At 39.3% G+C, this 14,472-nt stretch overlaps 1 protein-coding gene across 1 annotated transcript in view; it reads left to right on the top strand.

Moving 5' to 3' along the window:
- Nucleotides 1-13,350, top strand: part of LOC124803237 (vegetative cell wall protein gp1) — a 185,375-nt gene extending 172,025 nt beyond the window's left edge. Inside the window, exons 5-8 of the mRNA XM_047264418.1 lie at nt 4,518-4,583; nt 5,669-5,779; nt 6,318-6,992; nt 12,130-13,350. Of these exons, the coding sequence (XP_047120374.1) occupies nt 4,518-4,583; nt 5,669-5,779; nt 6,318-6,992; nt 12,130-12,150 (873 nt within the window). The 3' untranslated portion in view covers nt 12,151-13,350. The remainder of the gene's footprint in view (nt 1-4,517; nt 4,584-5,668; nt 5,780-6,317; nt 6,993-12,129) is intronic.
- Nucleotides 13,351-14,472: the final 1,122 nt, after the last annotated feature.

The following is a 14,472-nucleotide window of genomic DNA, read 5'->3' as shown; positions in this document are numbered from 1 at the left end:
AAATCCGGACGTATATGAACACGGAACGTTGTCGTGCACTTAACCAGCAAAGTTGTGCGAGGTTAAGCATAAACAGTGCCGATTTAAGGCTGCATTCAAAGATTCTGGAGTAACACATTCCGTCTGCTAACAGTCACAGAATTGGCGTGAATCCTATAAACTACACGTAGCATAATAAATTATAAAACCGTCCAGAAGTTCGAAATTCTGTTGGGACCGTTGAAAAGATGTGCAGACGTAAGAGGTGACATCAAAAGCAAGGTCGATATTGTAATCTTGAAGAAAGTTGGCAGAACAAGGAGGCAGAACAAGGAGGCAGTCATTTCGTACCCGCAAAATAATTACAAAAAATCAGGGCGTATGTGTTGTAGAATGGTACTTCATATACGAGGCGTATTCGGAAAGTAAGGTTTGATTAGGTGCGAAATGGAAACTGTAAAAATCCGATGGAACTTCGAACAGATGTGTTGGGTAGTGTCTTTAGTCTGTCTGTCGATCGCTTCGCGTCGCTCTTTTCAGTTCAGAACGCAAAGTGATCACGCATAAATGGCTAAACAAAGTCTCTCCCGCCAAGTATGTCGATCTGGTGAGAGATTTCGCCTGAAGCTACGCAGCCCATATAACATAAATGTCAAGCGTTTCTTTCTTCAAGGCAATTTTCAGCCGCATTCTGCAGGAGCTATGAAGACGCTCCTGCAGCGTTTTCGATGGGAAGTGTTTGATCACTCAAAATACAGCCCTTAATTGGCTCCCTCCTCTTCTGTCACATGAACCGCAGGCTACGCGGAGATTTTGGCAACAACAGAGGAAGGCAGACCTGCGTAGAGAATTGGCGGCGGCTGGTTTCTGTGACGAGGGTGGAACGTCAGTCACGACAAATTTCTGAGTCGGAGAGGCGACTATTTAGAGAAGTAACTGAATGTGTGATTAACTGTTGGAAATAGATTTTTGATTTTTCACTGTGGTTTTTATTTCGCGACCGATCGGATCTGACTTTCCAAACAGCCCTCGTAAAAGACAGAATGACAGTGTCACTTTCAGGAAATTTTAATAGTACCACCTTCCACAGAAATCTACTGTGGATTTACTTCTTAACAAGGCTAGAATGAATTACTATTTTAATAATGACTATGACTAAATGCAACACTTTTTTCTGAAATTGGGTTGGTTTCCTTATAGGTTCCAATACACCATATTATTTCAGACTCTTTTGGCTACAAAACCCTATTTTTCAACATAATCTCTGTTACGTGACGACATTAAGCCACAACGTACCACTGGACTGGTCGACGTCTGAGCCAACGTCTTGCTGCCTCAGTAACCTCCCCATCTTCCACTTGATATTTCACGCGGAGTGCATCCTTCATTGGGCCAAACAGACGGAAGTTGCGAGATCAGGGCTGTAGTGTGAGTGAGGAAGAACAGTCCAATGAAGTTTCGTGAGATCCTCTCGGATGCGCGGACTTGAGGCCTTGCGTTGTCATGGAGTAGTAAATTTGCATTCGTGTGGCGACGAACATGCTGAAGTCTCTTCTTAAAGTTCTGGAGGATGGCGCAATGCAGTTAGTTGATCGTTGGACCGTGAGGGATGACAACAGAATAACCCCTTCACAGTCCCAAAAGACCGTCGCCATGACTTCAGAGTGCGGCTTTCGCTTTTTCTTCGGAGAACAGGTGGTGTGGCGCCACTCGGTGGATTACCGTTTTGTTTCCGGTTCGAAGTGATGAAACCCTAGTTTTATCGCCTTCGACTATGTTCGACAAAAAAAAAAATCGGCTCGTTGAACCTCGTACCTCGTAACTTGTAAACAATTCCGCACATATGGACCTTCGTTGCTCCTCATGCTCTCATATCAGGCACTGAGGAACTCAGCGGCACACATCCTTTGAGTACAACTGGTGGACGAGTGTCAGCACTACAATCACGTGCAGTTATGCAACGCGGTATGTGATGGTGATCCGTCGATAACCACGAATGTGTGTGTCCGCACCCGCACGTTCCAACACCGTGGGAGCCACAGCTGTGTGTGGGTGGACGGCGCGCGGGACGTCGGACAGGTTTGCGCCACCTTGTTGAGATAACAGACGCCTCGGCTACTACTCACTGTGCTTTCGTTCACTGCCAGGTCTCCGTAGACATTCCGAATATCTGAGGTGCTCTTTTTCTGCCAAAAGAGACCCAGGGACAGCTCTCTGCTTGGAATGCACCTCCGTTACAGCCGCCATTTTGGAGGCTACATACTGCACTGCCACCTATCTGAACTTCATGAAAGTGCAGGGGCTTGGGCGATATCATCCCACCATGCCCCACAATAAACTACGTATTTTTAACCGAAATTGTACGAGAAAAGTGTTGCATTAAGTACTGAACCCTCCTCACATATGCGCCCTATGACAGTTTCTGATCTTATGGTGCATGTCAAAAGGTCGTTGAGTATTTCTCTGGCTGTGGGAGGTGAAAGAAAAGACATACTTTAGACGAAAAGTACTATTATTCCATAAGAGGGTGATATTAAATAGATTAGGTGTAAATTCAAATGACGTGTTGTAAGATATACTCTAGTGCCTCTTGTCAGCTTAGAGAGGTTACTTTTTCCACTCGGGTCCAGATGTGCTTGGCAGTACATTTCACCCTCCGGCCCCTGTATGTGGCGGGTCCCTCGGAACAGAGGCATCTGGCATTCTTCAGCTGTAGATGATGGAAATTGCACAGTATGCAACGAGCGATGAAAACATTCGAATGCAAGTATGCATAAAAGTGCAGTTTCCTGTGAAGTCTCATCAGTGGACAGCAGCCGAGAGAAATTACCGTCGAAAAGTTTATGGTGATAGAGACTGGAATTTATAGGTACAAGTAACGTGAGAGTATTTGTAGTGAAGGTTCAATTTCCTGGGATAATCGTTTTGCTTCACCAGCACTGCCACCTTCAACCTCCCTTCTTGTACACCAGACTTAAAATATATCTGTTTTATATGGAAATGTTTGAGGTGTGTGATTGTACTGTAAATTTAAGAAATAATTTCTACTGCATCAGTCACTTTTTACTAATATTTAATTAACACAATGCCATTGTCAGTTGCATTAGAGTTTTATGTACATTATGTTAATCTGAACTGTGGTGAGGTTCATTTGCTCGGTGTTCCAGTAAGATTTTGTGTTGGAAAAATAACCATTTTAGCTGGAAACTGAGTTGTCTGGCACTCGGAGCACAGTAACAAACGCATGACAGGTTAACACGTTTACATTCCTAATGTTTATATCGTGGTCTCTGGAATGATGTAAACATCTGAATGTGAAACAGTTAAGTTGTGATGTGTTTATTACTGTACTCTGACTGCCAGACAGCTAAATTTCAAGCAAAAATGGTTATATTTACATGAAGTACCTTTTTGCTGTGGGGAGAAAGGCTGGAAATAAGATTATGCCGAAGAAAAAGTATGTAGGTAATAGTGCAGAAGAAAACTTGGTTCGCGTGCTAGATAAGGAGGCATCGAAGGTGTATGCATGGAGTTAGAGATAAGTAGACCGTTACAGCTGAGGGTGCAATTACTTCTTGCAGCACTGGCTTTAGTTATGTCAGATGTTTCGTTAGTGGAGAAATTAGTTCTGTGACTAAAATTTGTCAGAAAATGTGTTTTACTGAATTTGTATTTGGCATCAGTGATTTGGTCTTTTCGTAGGTTGATATTTCATTTTAATAATTACCTTAGACAAAGATATATTAAAATATTTTGAGCACAAAGAGAACATACAATGTTACTACAGTCGTTAGCACTTCTAATACTTTCAGCCGGTGGTGGTAGTTACAGATTTAAAGGAAAATAAATATTAGTGCAAGAAACAGGACAGAAACAAATAAGATAAAAATGTAGTGCGTTGTTAGAAAGGGAGGCAAGCTGGTAGTCATGGGATTCACATCCCCTCCCATCCTTTCAGTTTTGAACAGCCTAAAGTTGTCATTATGGTGCTCATCCTTCCAGAATAAAACTTTACTTCAGGAAGCAATGTGCATTTAAGTTATTACTTTTAAGTTATTAGGGAAAACCTGTCTTTACCTTAGAGTATATAATAAATATTGATAGATACAGCAGTCACAGTAAATAACATTTACTATTCTGTGAACTGTAAGCAGCTCATGAGAGGATGTTAATAATAAGAAAAATATGGTTCATTTGGAGACAAGTTCTACCTATGATGCCTATTAAGATGTGTAGGAGCAACTGTTAGAATGCATACTGTAATAAAAGGCACTGGTGTCGGCCATAAGGGAAGAGCAGCATCCAGAGGCCAGTAATTTACTTGCGTGCTTCAAACTGCCCAAAATTGGTATTGACACTAAACATCACCATCACCTATTCTGTGCAATAGGTTTTCTACGACACTTACACATGACAAAAAGTACAATAATTTTCCTAACGTTGTACTAGGAACAGCTGTAATTGGATTTTTCTTAGATTATTAAATAATTCTGTAAATAAATTTATTCTTGCTGATCTTGAGGGAAATCTGCCTGCAGGTTGCAGAAGAGAAGACTGATGGTGCTAGCACAGCAGAAATGCCAGCAGACACAGCTGCACCACAGGTATGATATGTGAGCTCAGCCCGTCTTTATCTCTGCAATATAGTTAATATTAATATGCTTAGCCACAACAGAAAAGGGTTCAACTGGGTCTTGTGACCAGTACGTGGATGTTAAGATTCCATTTGAAACACAATGTTTGTTTCAGCCATTGACATTCTACACACATCTCTTTATCATAACAACAAAATTGTGATTGCACCATATGTGCATACACATTTGTCCACTTTTCCCTTTCATAAAATATTTTTAATTCTTGTTATAGATATGTTTCCTTTGATCCCGAACATTTGGATGAGATTGGTTTTATTGAAAGTTAATTAGTTCAGGAGATACTGTAATTTAACCATTACCTTAAGATTAGATAGTTGAAAAGTTATATATTGACACCACCAAATTTTATACTATTTCATATTTCTAAAATCTCTGTTAATATTTTAGCTCAATTTTCTGAATACGTTGTTCTTAAATCTTGGATTTTAAGGGAAATATTCAAAAATTAAACTTGTTAGATTATGAAATCAGCCCTATTAAAGTTTGGGTAGAATTAATTGCAAATAGTTAGAGATCAAAAACTAGTGCCTTGTGTTTTGCAAAACACCAATGTACAAATAATTTTAAACATCATTTATTGGTCATAATTTGGTATGGTTAATTCTAAAATGTTCTGTTTTAGCATTAATCTATTTAATGTTTTATTGTAATTACAAAAACATGAAGTTGAGAATTGCTGCCAAAAGGTGTGGGTGTAAGTAGTGGAACTGAGGATGGAGGAGGCTGTTGGGCAATGTGTTCATAAGGGAATGGAAACTTGTTTGAACAGTGTAATATCTGGCAGGTATGAACGCTATGAAAGTAATAAAGGACCAGACAGGGAAGTTTCATGTTCTCCTGTTTCATAGCAGCAGGTCTGGATTAGTGCGTGAGTGCGCCCCCCCCCCCCCCCCCCCCCCCCCGCACACGCACACGCACACGCACACACACACACAGACAGAGAGAGAGAGAGAGAGAGAGAGAGAGAGAGAGAGAGAGAGAGAGAGAGAGAGAGAGAGAGAGATATGTAATGTTTATGTAATTAATTCTTTCAGGCGGATTCGTCATCGGTGGAAGTGAAAGTGGAAGTCAAATCAGAAGTACCATCTTCACCAGAAGCAAAAGGACCAGAAGTTTCGGCTCCAAATGAGGCACCAGCCCAGGAAGTAAGTACTGTAGTTACTCCAGCAAAAAACTTTGAGCAGTGATCTAGCTAGTAATAGCTTGGTTTCCTAAACATCACCATGGTTACAGTCTATAACAGTGAGGTATGTCTCAGAGGAATATAAATAATGGTTGGAGCGAAAGGTGTAAGGCTGGTGTGTGGCAGATCTCACAAATTAAGTAGCCAATCGTGACTGAAAAGTAATAGTCTATAATTTCATACGAAGCTGGTTCTTTGAGGGAGTGCTAAAGTTCAAACGGATGCAAAAATTAGTGCCTAAACCTTAGGTTTTGTTTCCCTCTAAATGAGGTAATTTCCTTGAATAATCATGAAGCCCACACAGTCTGTTGAAATAATTTTACTAGTATCTCACATGCACTGGAGCTACTATAATAAGTTAAACTGCAGGTTTTTACTATTGCCATTAATTTCTTAAATCTTCAATTCAAAGCAGCATGATCAGCTGAAATGAGCTGATGTATGGGTTATATTTTCTGTACCTATAAGATTTCATTTTAATTTGGTACTTACTTTTTCAGGCTAGTGCAACAGAAACAAATTCAGAAATTAAACTGGAGAAAGAGGAGCCAGCTAAAGTTGAGGAAGTAGCTCCAGCAGTTCCTTCAAATCCACCACCTGCTGAAGAACCAAAATCTCCTCAGCCACCGGTCGAGGTGAAGGTCGAAGCAGCATCTCCCGAAGCGCCAGTGCTAGCAGCAGCTGCCTCTCCTGTAGAATCTGTTGAAAGCACAAGAGAGGTCGTTCCCCCAGTTGAGACATCACTGCCTGCAGCACCGGCTTCCCCCACACCAGCTTCCCCAGTACCAGCTAAGACAGCAGAAGGACCCCAGATCCCGCCAGAGGTGGCTGTGTCGCCAGTCTCAGTGGCTCAGCCTGAATTAGCAGATAGCCCAGTTCCAGAAGCAAAGGTCTCCTCTGAAGTACCAGAGGTTCCAGCAGCTGTAGAGCCTCCGTCAGTTATCCCTCCTGTGCCAACAACTCCGGAACCACAGCCACTTCCACAGGAAGATAAGCCAGAGAATTCTCCTGCACCAGAAGCACAAGCTACTCCCACACCTGCTGCCGCCGCTGCCACAACTGATAATGTCGTACAGTCATCAGAAAATGTTACAGTTGTGGCCGTAGATTCAGCAGCAGTACCTGCTGAAGCAGATTCTGCAGTTGCCTCAACAGACTCTGGTACAGACACGCAGGTACGTTACAGATGTTTATATAGAAGTTGTGTGGCTTTAGTAGTTAGTTTTGCCTGAAAGAGAAGACACCTGTGTACTACTTAAATTTCCTTTTTACTTGTGGTAAGATCTTATTTTTTCTGCCTTCTAATACTTGGTTACCCAAAAGCACCCTAATCATTATGTGTGCATCCAGATTTATTGACCTCTGACTAATCTTGGACATTGCTGACTTTGAGTAAATATACCTTTGCCATAATTTTCATAGCAGTGAAGACTAATAATATGTAACTTTTAAATATCGAAGACTCACATTGCAGTTGTTGGATGTTGAAATTTAATTCTTGAGAATACAGTTCAAATTGAGGGTTCTTCATATTAGCACTACATTTGCAGATTCCTGAATTCCCACAAAGCTTCAGTTTTTGATACTGCTTGACAATGGAAAATAAGGTATCTGTAAAGCACACAACTGTCCTAAATAACTGTTACGGTACTTAGGTTTCCCCATGCAGTTAATAAAGAAAACTGCTGTGTATAATCTATGCCAGTAGAAATAAAATGTTGACTGAGAATGTGTGTCCCAAATATTTTTGAAGTGTAATAAAATTGTCAAATTGTTGGAGTAAGATAGGATAGTGGATAATCCCACAAAATCAGAGTATTCCTCATTGTTCCGCAGATACAAACATTAATGTTGCAGAAGTTTTGGAACTGTGAAGCATAGTTTCTGCATTGGTAAACAATACATTGTCTCAGCTCGATGCTTGGTATCCTGTAAAACTGAGTACCATCTTGCCTGCACTTAGTATGAATTTACACTGATGTTCAAAATTTCTTAAACTATATGACAGAGTGGTTGGCCATACTTCTCTTAAGAAAAGGTTCTTACATAAATCCATCCTTCAAAACTGTCATCACTGCAGTGCCAGTTTTGTAGAAGTGTAATGTGCCTTGTTTTTTTCTAATCTGCTTTATAACTATGTATGCCAAAAAAGGGGCAGCAGCCTCTTCAGTAGTTGCAGGGGCAACAGTTCGGATGATTGACTGATCTGGCCTTGTAATACTAACCAAAATGGCCATGCTGTGCTGGTACTGCAGACGGCTGAAAGCAAGGGGAAATTACAGCTGTAATTTTTCCCGAGGGCATGCATCTTTACTGTATGGTTAAATGATGATGGTGTCCTCTTGGGTAAAATATTCCGGAGGTAAATAGTCCCCCATTCGGATCTTCGGGTGGCGACTACTCAGGAGGACATCATCATCAGAAGAAAGAAAACTGGCATTCTACGAATCGGAGTGTGGAATGTCAGATCCCTTAATCAGGCAGGTAGGTTAGAAAACTTAAAAAGGGAAGTGGATAGGTTAAAGTTAGTGGGAATTAGTGAAGTTCGGTGGCAGGAGGAACCTGACTTTTGGTCAGGTGAATACAGGGTTATAAATACAAAATCAAACAGGGGTAATGCAGGAGTAGGTTTAATAAAGAATAAAAAATAGGAGTGCAGGTAAGCTGCTACAAACAGCATAGTGAATGCATTATTGTGGCAGAGATAGATACAAATCCCCTGCCTACCACAGTAGTACAAGTTTATATGCCAATTAGCTCCACAGATGACGAAGAGGTTGATGAAATATATGATGAGATAAAAGAAATTATTCAGATAGTGAAGGGAGACAAAAACTTGTCATGGGTGACTGGTACTCAATAGTAGGAAAAGGAAGAGAAGGAAACATAGTAGGTGAATATGGAATGGGATTAAGGAATGAAAGAGGAAGCCATCTGGTAGAATTTTTCACAGAGCATAACTTAATCATAGCTAACACTTGGTTCAAGAATCATAAAAGAAGGTTGTTTACATGGAAGAAGCCTGGAGATACTGGAAGGTCTCAGATTGTATAATAGTAAGACAGAGATTTAGGAACCAGGTTTTAAATTGTAAGACATTTCCAGGGGCAGATGTGGACTCTCACCACATCTATTGGTTATGAACTGTAGATTAAAACTGAAGAAACTGCAAAAAGGTGGGAATTTGAGAAGGTGGTACTTGGATGAACTGAAAGAACCAGAGGTTGTAGAGAGCTTCAGGGAAAGTATTAGGGAATTACTGACAAGAATGGGGGAAAGAAATACAGTAGAAGAATGAGTAGCTTTGAGAGATAAAATAGTGAAGGTAACAGAGGATCAAGTAGGTAAAAAGATGGGGGCTAGTAGAAATCCTTGGGTAACAGAAGAAATATTGAATTTAATTGATGAAAGGAGAAAATATAAAAATGCAGTAAATGAAGCAGGCAAAAAGGAATACAAATGTCTCAAATATCGACAGGAAGTGCAAAATGGCTAAGCAGGGTTGGCTAGAGGACAAATGTCCGGATGTAGTGGCTTATCTCACTAGGGGTAAGATAGATACTGCCTAGAGGAAAATTAAAGAGACCTTTGGAGAAAGGAGAACCACTTGTATGAATATCAAGAGCTCAGATGGAAACCCTGTTCTAAACAAAGAAGGGAAAGCAGAAAGGTGGAAGCAGTATATAGAGGGTCTATACAAGGGTGATGTTCTTGAGGACAATATTATAGAAATGAAGAGAATGTAGATGAAGACGAGATGGGGTTATGACACTGCGTGAAGAGTTTGACAGAGCACTGAAAGACCTAAGTCGAAACAAGGCCCCGGGACTAGACAACATTCCATTAGAACTACTGACAGCATTAGGAGAGCCAGTCCTGACAAAACTATACCATCTAGTGAGCAATATGTAAGAGACTGGTGAAATACCCTCAGACTTCAAGAAGAGTATAATTATTCCAATCCCAAAGAAAGCAGGTGTTGACAGATATGAAAATTACCGAATTATCAGTTTAATAAGTCACAGCTGCAAAATACTAACGCGAATTCCTTACAGACGAATGGAAAAACTGGTAGAAGCCGACCTCGGGGAAGATCAGTTTGGATTCTGTAGAAATGTTGGAACACATGAGGCAATACTGAATTACGACTTATCTTAGAAGAAAGTTTAAGGAAAGGCAAACTTACGTTTCTAGCATTTGTCGACTTAGAGAAAGCTTTTGACAATGTTGACTGGAATACTCTCTTTCAAATTCTAAAGGTGGAAGGGGTAAAATACAGGGAGCGAAAGGCTATTTACAATTTGTACAGAAACCAGATGACAGTTATAAAGAGTCGAGGGGCATGAAAGGGAAGCAGTGGTTGGGAAGGGAGTGAGACAGGGTTGTAGCCACTCCCCGATGTTATTCAATCTGTATATTGAGCAAGCAGTGAAGGAAGCAAAAGGAAAATTTGGAGTAGGTATTAAAATCCATGGAGAAGAAATAAAAACTTTGAGGTTCGCCGATGACATTGTAATTCTGTCAGAGACAGCAAAGGATGTAGAAGAGCAGCTGAACAGAATGGACAATGTCTTGAAAGGAGCATATAAGATGAACATCAACAAAAGGAAAACGAGGTTAATGGAATGTAGTCGAATTAAATCGGGCGATGCTGAGGGAATTAGATTAGGAAATGAGACACTTAAAGTAGTAAAGGAGTTTTGCTATTTGGGGTGCAAAATAACTGATGATGATGGTCGAAGTAGAGAGGATATAAAATGTAGACTGGCAATGGCAAGGAAAGCATTTCGGAAAAAGAGAAATTTGTTAACATTGAGTATAGATTTAAGTGTCAGGAAGTCGCTTCTGAAAGTATTTGTATGGAGTGCAGCCATGTATGGAAGTGAAACATGGACGATAAATAGTTTGGACAAGAAGAGAATAACTTTCAAAATGTGGTACTACAGAAGAATGCTGAAAATTAGATGGGTAGATCACATAACTGATGAGGTGGTATTGAATAGAATTTGAGAGAAGAGGAGTTTATGGCACGACTTGGCTAGAAGAAGGGATCAGTTGGTAGGGCATATTCTGAGACATCAAGGATCGCCAATTTTGTATTGGAGGGAAGTGTGGAGGGTAAAAATCGTAGAGGGAGACCAATATCTGAATACACTAAACAGATTTAGGATGTAGGTTGCAGTAGGTACTGGGAGATGAAGCTTGCACAGGATAGATTAGCATGGAGAGCTGCATTAAACCAGTCTCAGGACTGAAGACAACAACAACAACAACATGCCAGAAATAAATGGAAAAGTCTTACTCACTTAAATACTCAGTCAAATCTTTGTACAAAAGTCATAAATAAATACAAAACTATCAGCGCATAAAAAGCGCACAAAATGCATGAAATGCCCTGTGTAACAGTATATTAATGCTTATGTAAGGAAGATATGACAGGTTTTTGTATTCTTGCCCTTTCTGGTCTCACTTTGCCCCTTTTGTCTAGATTCTACAGATGTTCTGTAACCCAAGTTTTGTGAATGAAAAGTGTGTGGCCCCACAGAAAGGGTATTCCCACTGATATGTTCGATCATCTCTCTAATAACTGGATTTCAACTCGCAGTTAAGTCATTCCTGTTAGTTTGAGAATTGCTCTTCACTTCTGTGATCCTACAACCCCCTGAGAAAAGATTTTGTGCAGTTTTGACTTTTCAAGATGTGAAATAGTCTGTGGAAGGTAAATCTTAGTCCCACTCTGTAGTGCAATTTGGAACCAAAGTAAAGATTGTATTCCCAATTGCTGTAACATTGCATTGTTGTTAGTTTGGCTTTAGTTAAATCCTGCAATTGAAATAGAACTTAGGGTTTTAACCTTTTCTGTTCTACACATTCGGAGATTCATCAGGGAAATTTTAGGTAAATGCCACTTGTAAAAATACGGACTTAATCGCACTATTTGTTTCTCAAACCTGGAGTCTCTTTACTTCTCATTCTGTCCTGGCACAGTGCCTTCTAATGTACCATCTATGATGCCTCCCCCTTCATACTGAACTAATACTCATCCTCACTACAGGTGGGACTCTTATCTTCCAGGGGTCTGAGTGATCCACACATTCTTTTTAATCTTCTGCAACCTAACCTTATCTCCTTTTGGCAAAGAAACTATTAAATCTGAAAGCTAGGTGTTCCCTTTACTTTTACGTGCATCGGCAATACTGCTCATTTTACGTCCTAGAAGTACACTCTGCATAGTTTTGCTATTGAGATTTTTTGTACTTGTAACACACTGAAAACTATCTGTACATCATTAACATTGTTTCCATTTCACAGGCTAAACCAGCAGCGGAATAGGACTGAAGAATCTGTGTTGGGACTAGAGGTACTAAGTGCGCCTAAGTGAATGGTGGTGTGTGTGGCCAGTCAAGTAATGGAACATATGCTTGTGCCTTTTCTACACCATCAGTGGCATCTAATTATTTTAGCCACGAAAAGTTCACCAGAGGACCAAGACAAAGCAGGCACTAATGTGATGCCGTATGTAATTAAATCTGTATTGAAGTTAAAAAAATACTCTTACTTGACATTCTCCTTCCAAAGCATTATCACAATATATTTACATAACATGTGTTACAAAGAGAAGTGGTTTCATGCTTGTGATGTAAAAATTTTTAAAGATATGGAGACAGCATTGTGGACGATATGCAGTTTGTAAAATATTGTAGGCAAGATTGCGAGATTTGTTTCTCATTGTAGTTCAGTAAGTGGGGGAGTGGTTCTTTCAGTGGATTCGAATGTAGATCTGAGTTGCGTCAGTTATCTTACATCACACAGGAAGCAAAATTTGATAAATTTCTGGATAATTTTTAAAAAAATTATGGAAATATTTTCTTAAGATTTTGTATTATTATCTGAAGTTTTGTATGAATTTTTCTGATTTGTAGATTTAGATTTAGCAAATAAAGAATATTTTTACTGACATCTAAATTTCAGAAATTAAATTTATGAATTGTGCAGTTTTTACATTACCTTGAGATCTCTATATTATATATAAATATATATTTCTACAGTGTTTTAGCATATAATTTATATTGTACTACATTTGTATATCATTGTATTGAAAGTCTGTGTATATTAAGCAGCTGCAGAACTGACCAAGCTTACACAATTGGCAGCTACATTGCAGACCTATGCAACGAAATTAAGTGCACAAAACCTAGTGTCGTCAAGTTGTGCATTTGTATAACGTGATATTATCTTGAGAATTTTTTCCCATTTCATCTTTTGTACACATTGTCGGCCTTCATCATATGTGAAAGTATTGTTTGGCAAACTATGAGAGTGTAAAAGTCTGATACTATATTTTCAGCATTGGATTTGTGTACAGTTCTTAGTTTAAAATGTTTTACAGCATTGATATGTAATAAATATTCCCCTTTATATTTGAGTATTCATTCCCTTGTTTTGCTTTGAATCAATAGCATAAGTTATAGTGGTGCTTTGAAAGCAATTTCTCTGTATTGTAAAAGTATACATTAAAATCTGGCAAAATTCTTTCTGTGTAAAAACCTTTCCCTACACTATATAAGTTGACAGGAAAGTCACTCACCTGGAATATGAAGGGAAATAAAGTAATGATATACTAAAGGTAATTTGTTTAAAGATCAAAGTAGATTCAACATTAATAAACAAGGAGTTGCCCAAAAGAGGAGGCAATTGTTTGCCGCTAAATATGTTGCATGTGAGTGCTCTTTCTTATAGACCTTGCCTGTTTCCAATAATTTCTTGGACCATTCTTGTGCATGGGATGTTCATATCTGAGTACCATGTAACTCCTCTGATTATTACTCAGCAATGTACGTAAAGCACAAAGTGGCCACACACTAACTTCAGGAGCCAGCTGTTAAAGGGAAACTGATTCATGAACTTTATTGGGTCAATGAATATTCATATAATAAACAATACTGTAACATATGGAAAAATGTAATAATCCAATAGTACATTCATATCTGAAATGACTACTTAGGTCATAAAATATTATTAAAAGAATGAGGGCAAGTAATTATCAGAGATCAGATAATAGATAATGGTAACTTTACCACACAGTGAACATATGCAGCTGGTTTTTGCAGAATACAGTAATTACTTTTGACTGCAGTTAGGGTTGGAGATGAAAGGGAGTGGGACAGGGACAGTGACAGCAACAGCATATTCCCATGTTGTTCAATGGATAGTCAGCGAAAAGTGCCATACAGAGTTGATCCTGCACCATTGGCTGAACTGCCAAATCTGTCACTGCTGCTCTCGCCCACCCCCACCCCACACCACCCTCACCCACCCCCACCCCACACCACCCTCACCCACTGTAACTGTGTACTTAGGTTAACTATTTTTTATAACTGAAAAATATTATTTAATTCAACTATACACAAAACAATGCACACAACAAATTAAATTTCATTGTAGTAGATAAATCACAAGTAGTAAAAACTTTCTAAAAAAAAATTTCAAGTGAAGGGTACTGTATTGTTTATGGAGCTGCTGTACATTGGTTTTAGTATGATGTACATTGGTTTTAGTATGTTGTACATTAAAAGAATAAGAATCCTACTAGACTAAACAATGCTTTGGGTATCAGAAAATGTGGCAACATAAAGCAAAGATGACAATACTAAA

The sequence above is a fragment of the Schistocerca piceifrons genome, chromosome 6, assembly GCF_021461385.2.
Source record: "Schistocerca piceifrons isolate TAMUIC-IGC-003096 chromosome 6, iqSchPice1.1, whole genome shotgun sequence".
NCBI lineage: Eukaryota > Metazoa > Arthropoda > Insecta > Orthoptera > Acrididae > Schistocerca > Schistocerca piceifrons.
Note: the sequence above shows the minus strand (reverse complement) of the source record. Positions and strands in the feature narration are given on the sequence as shown.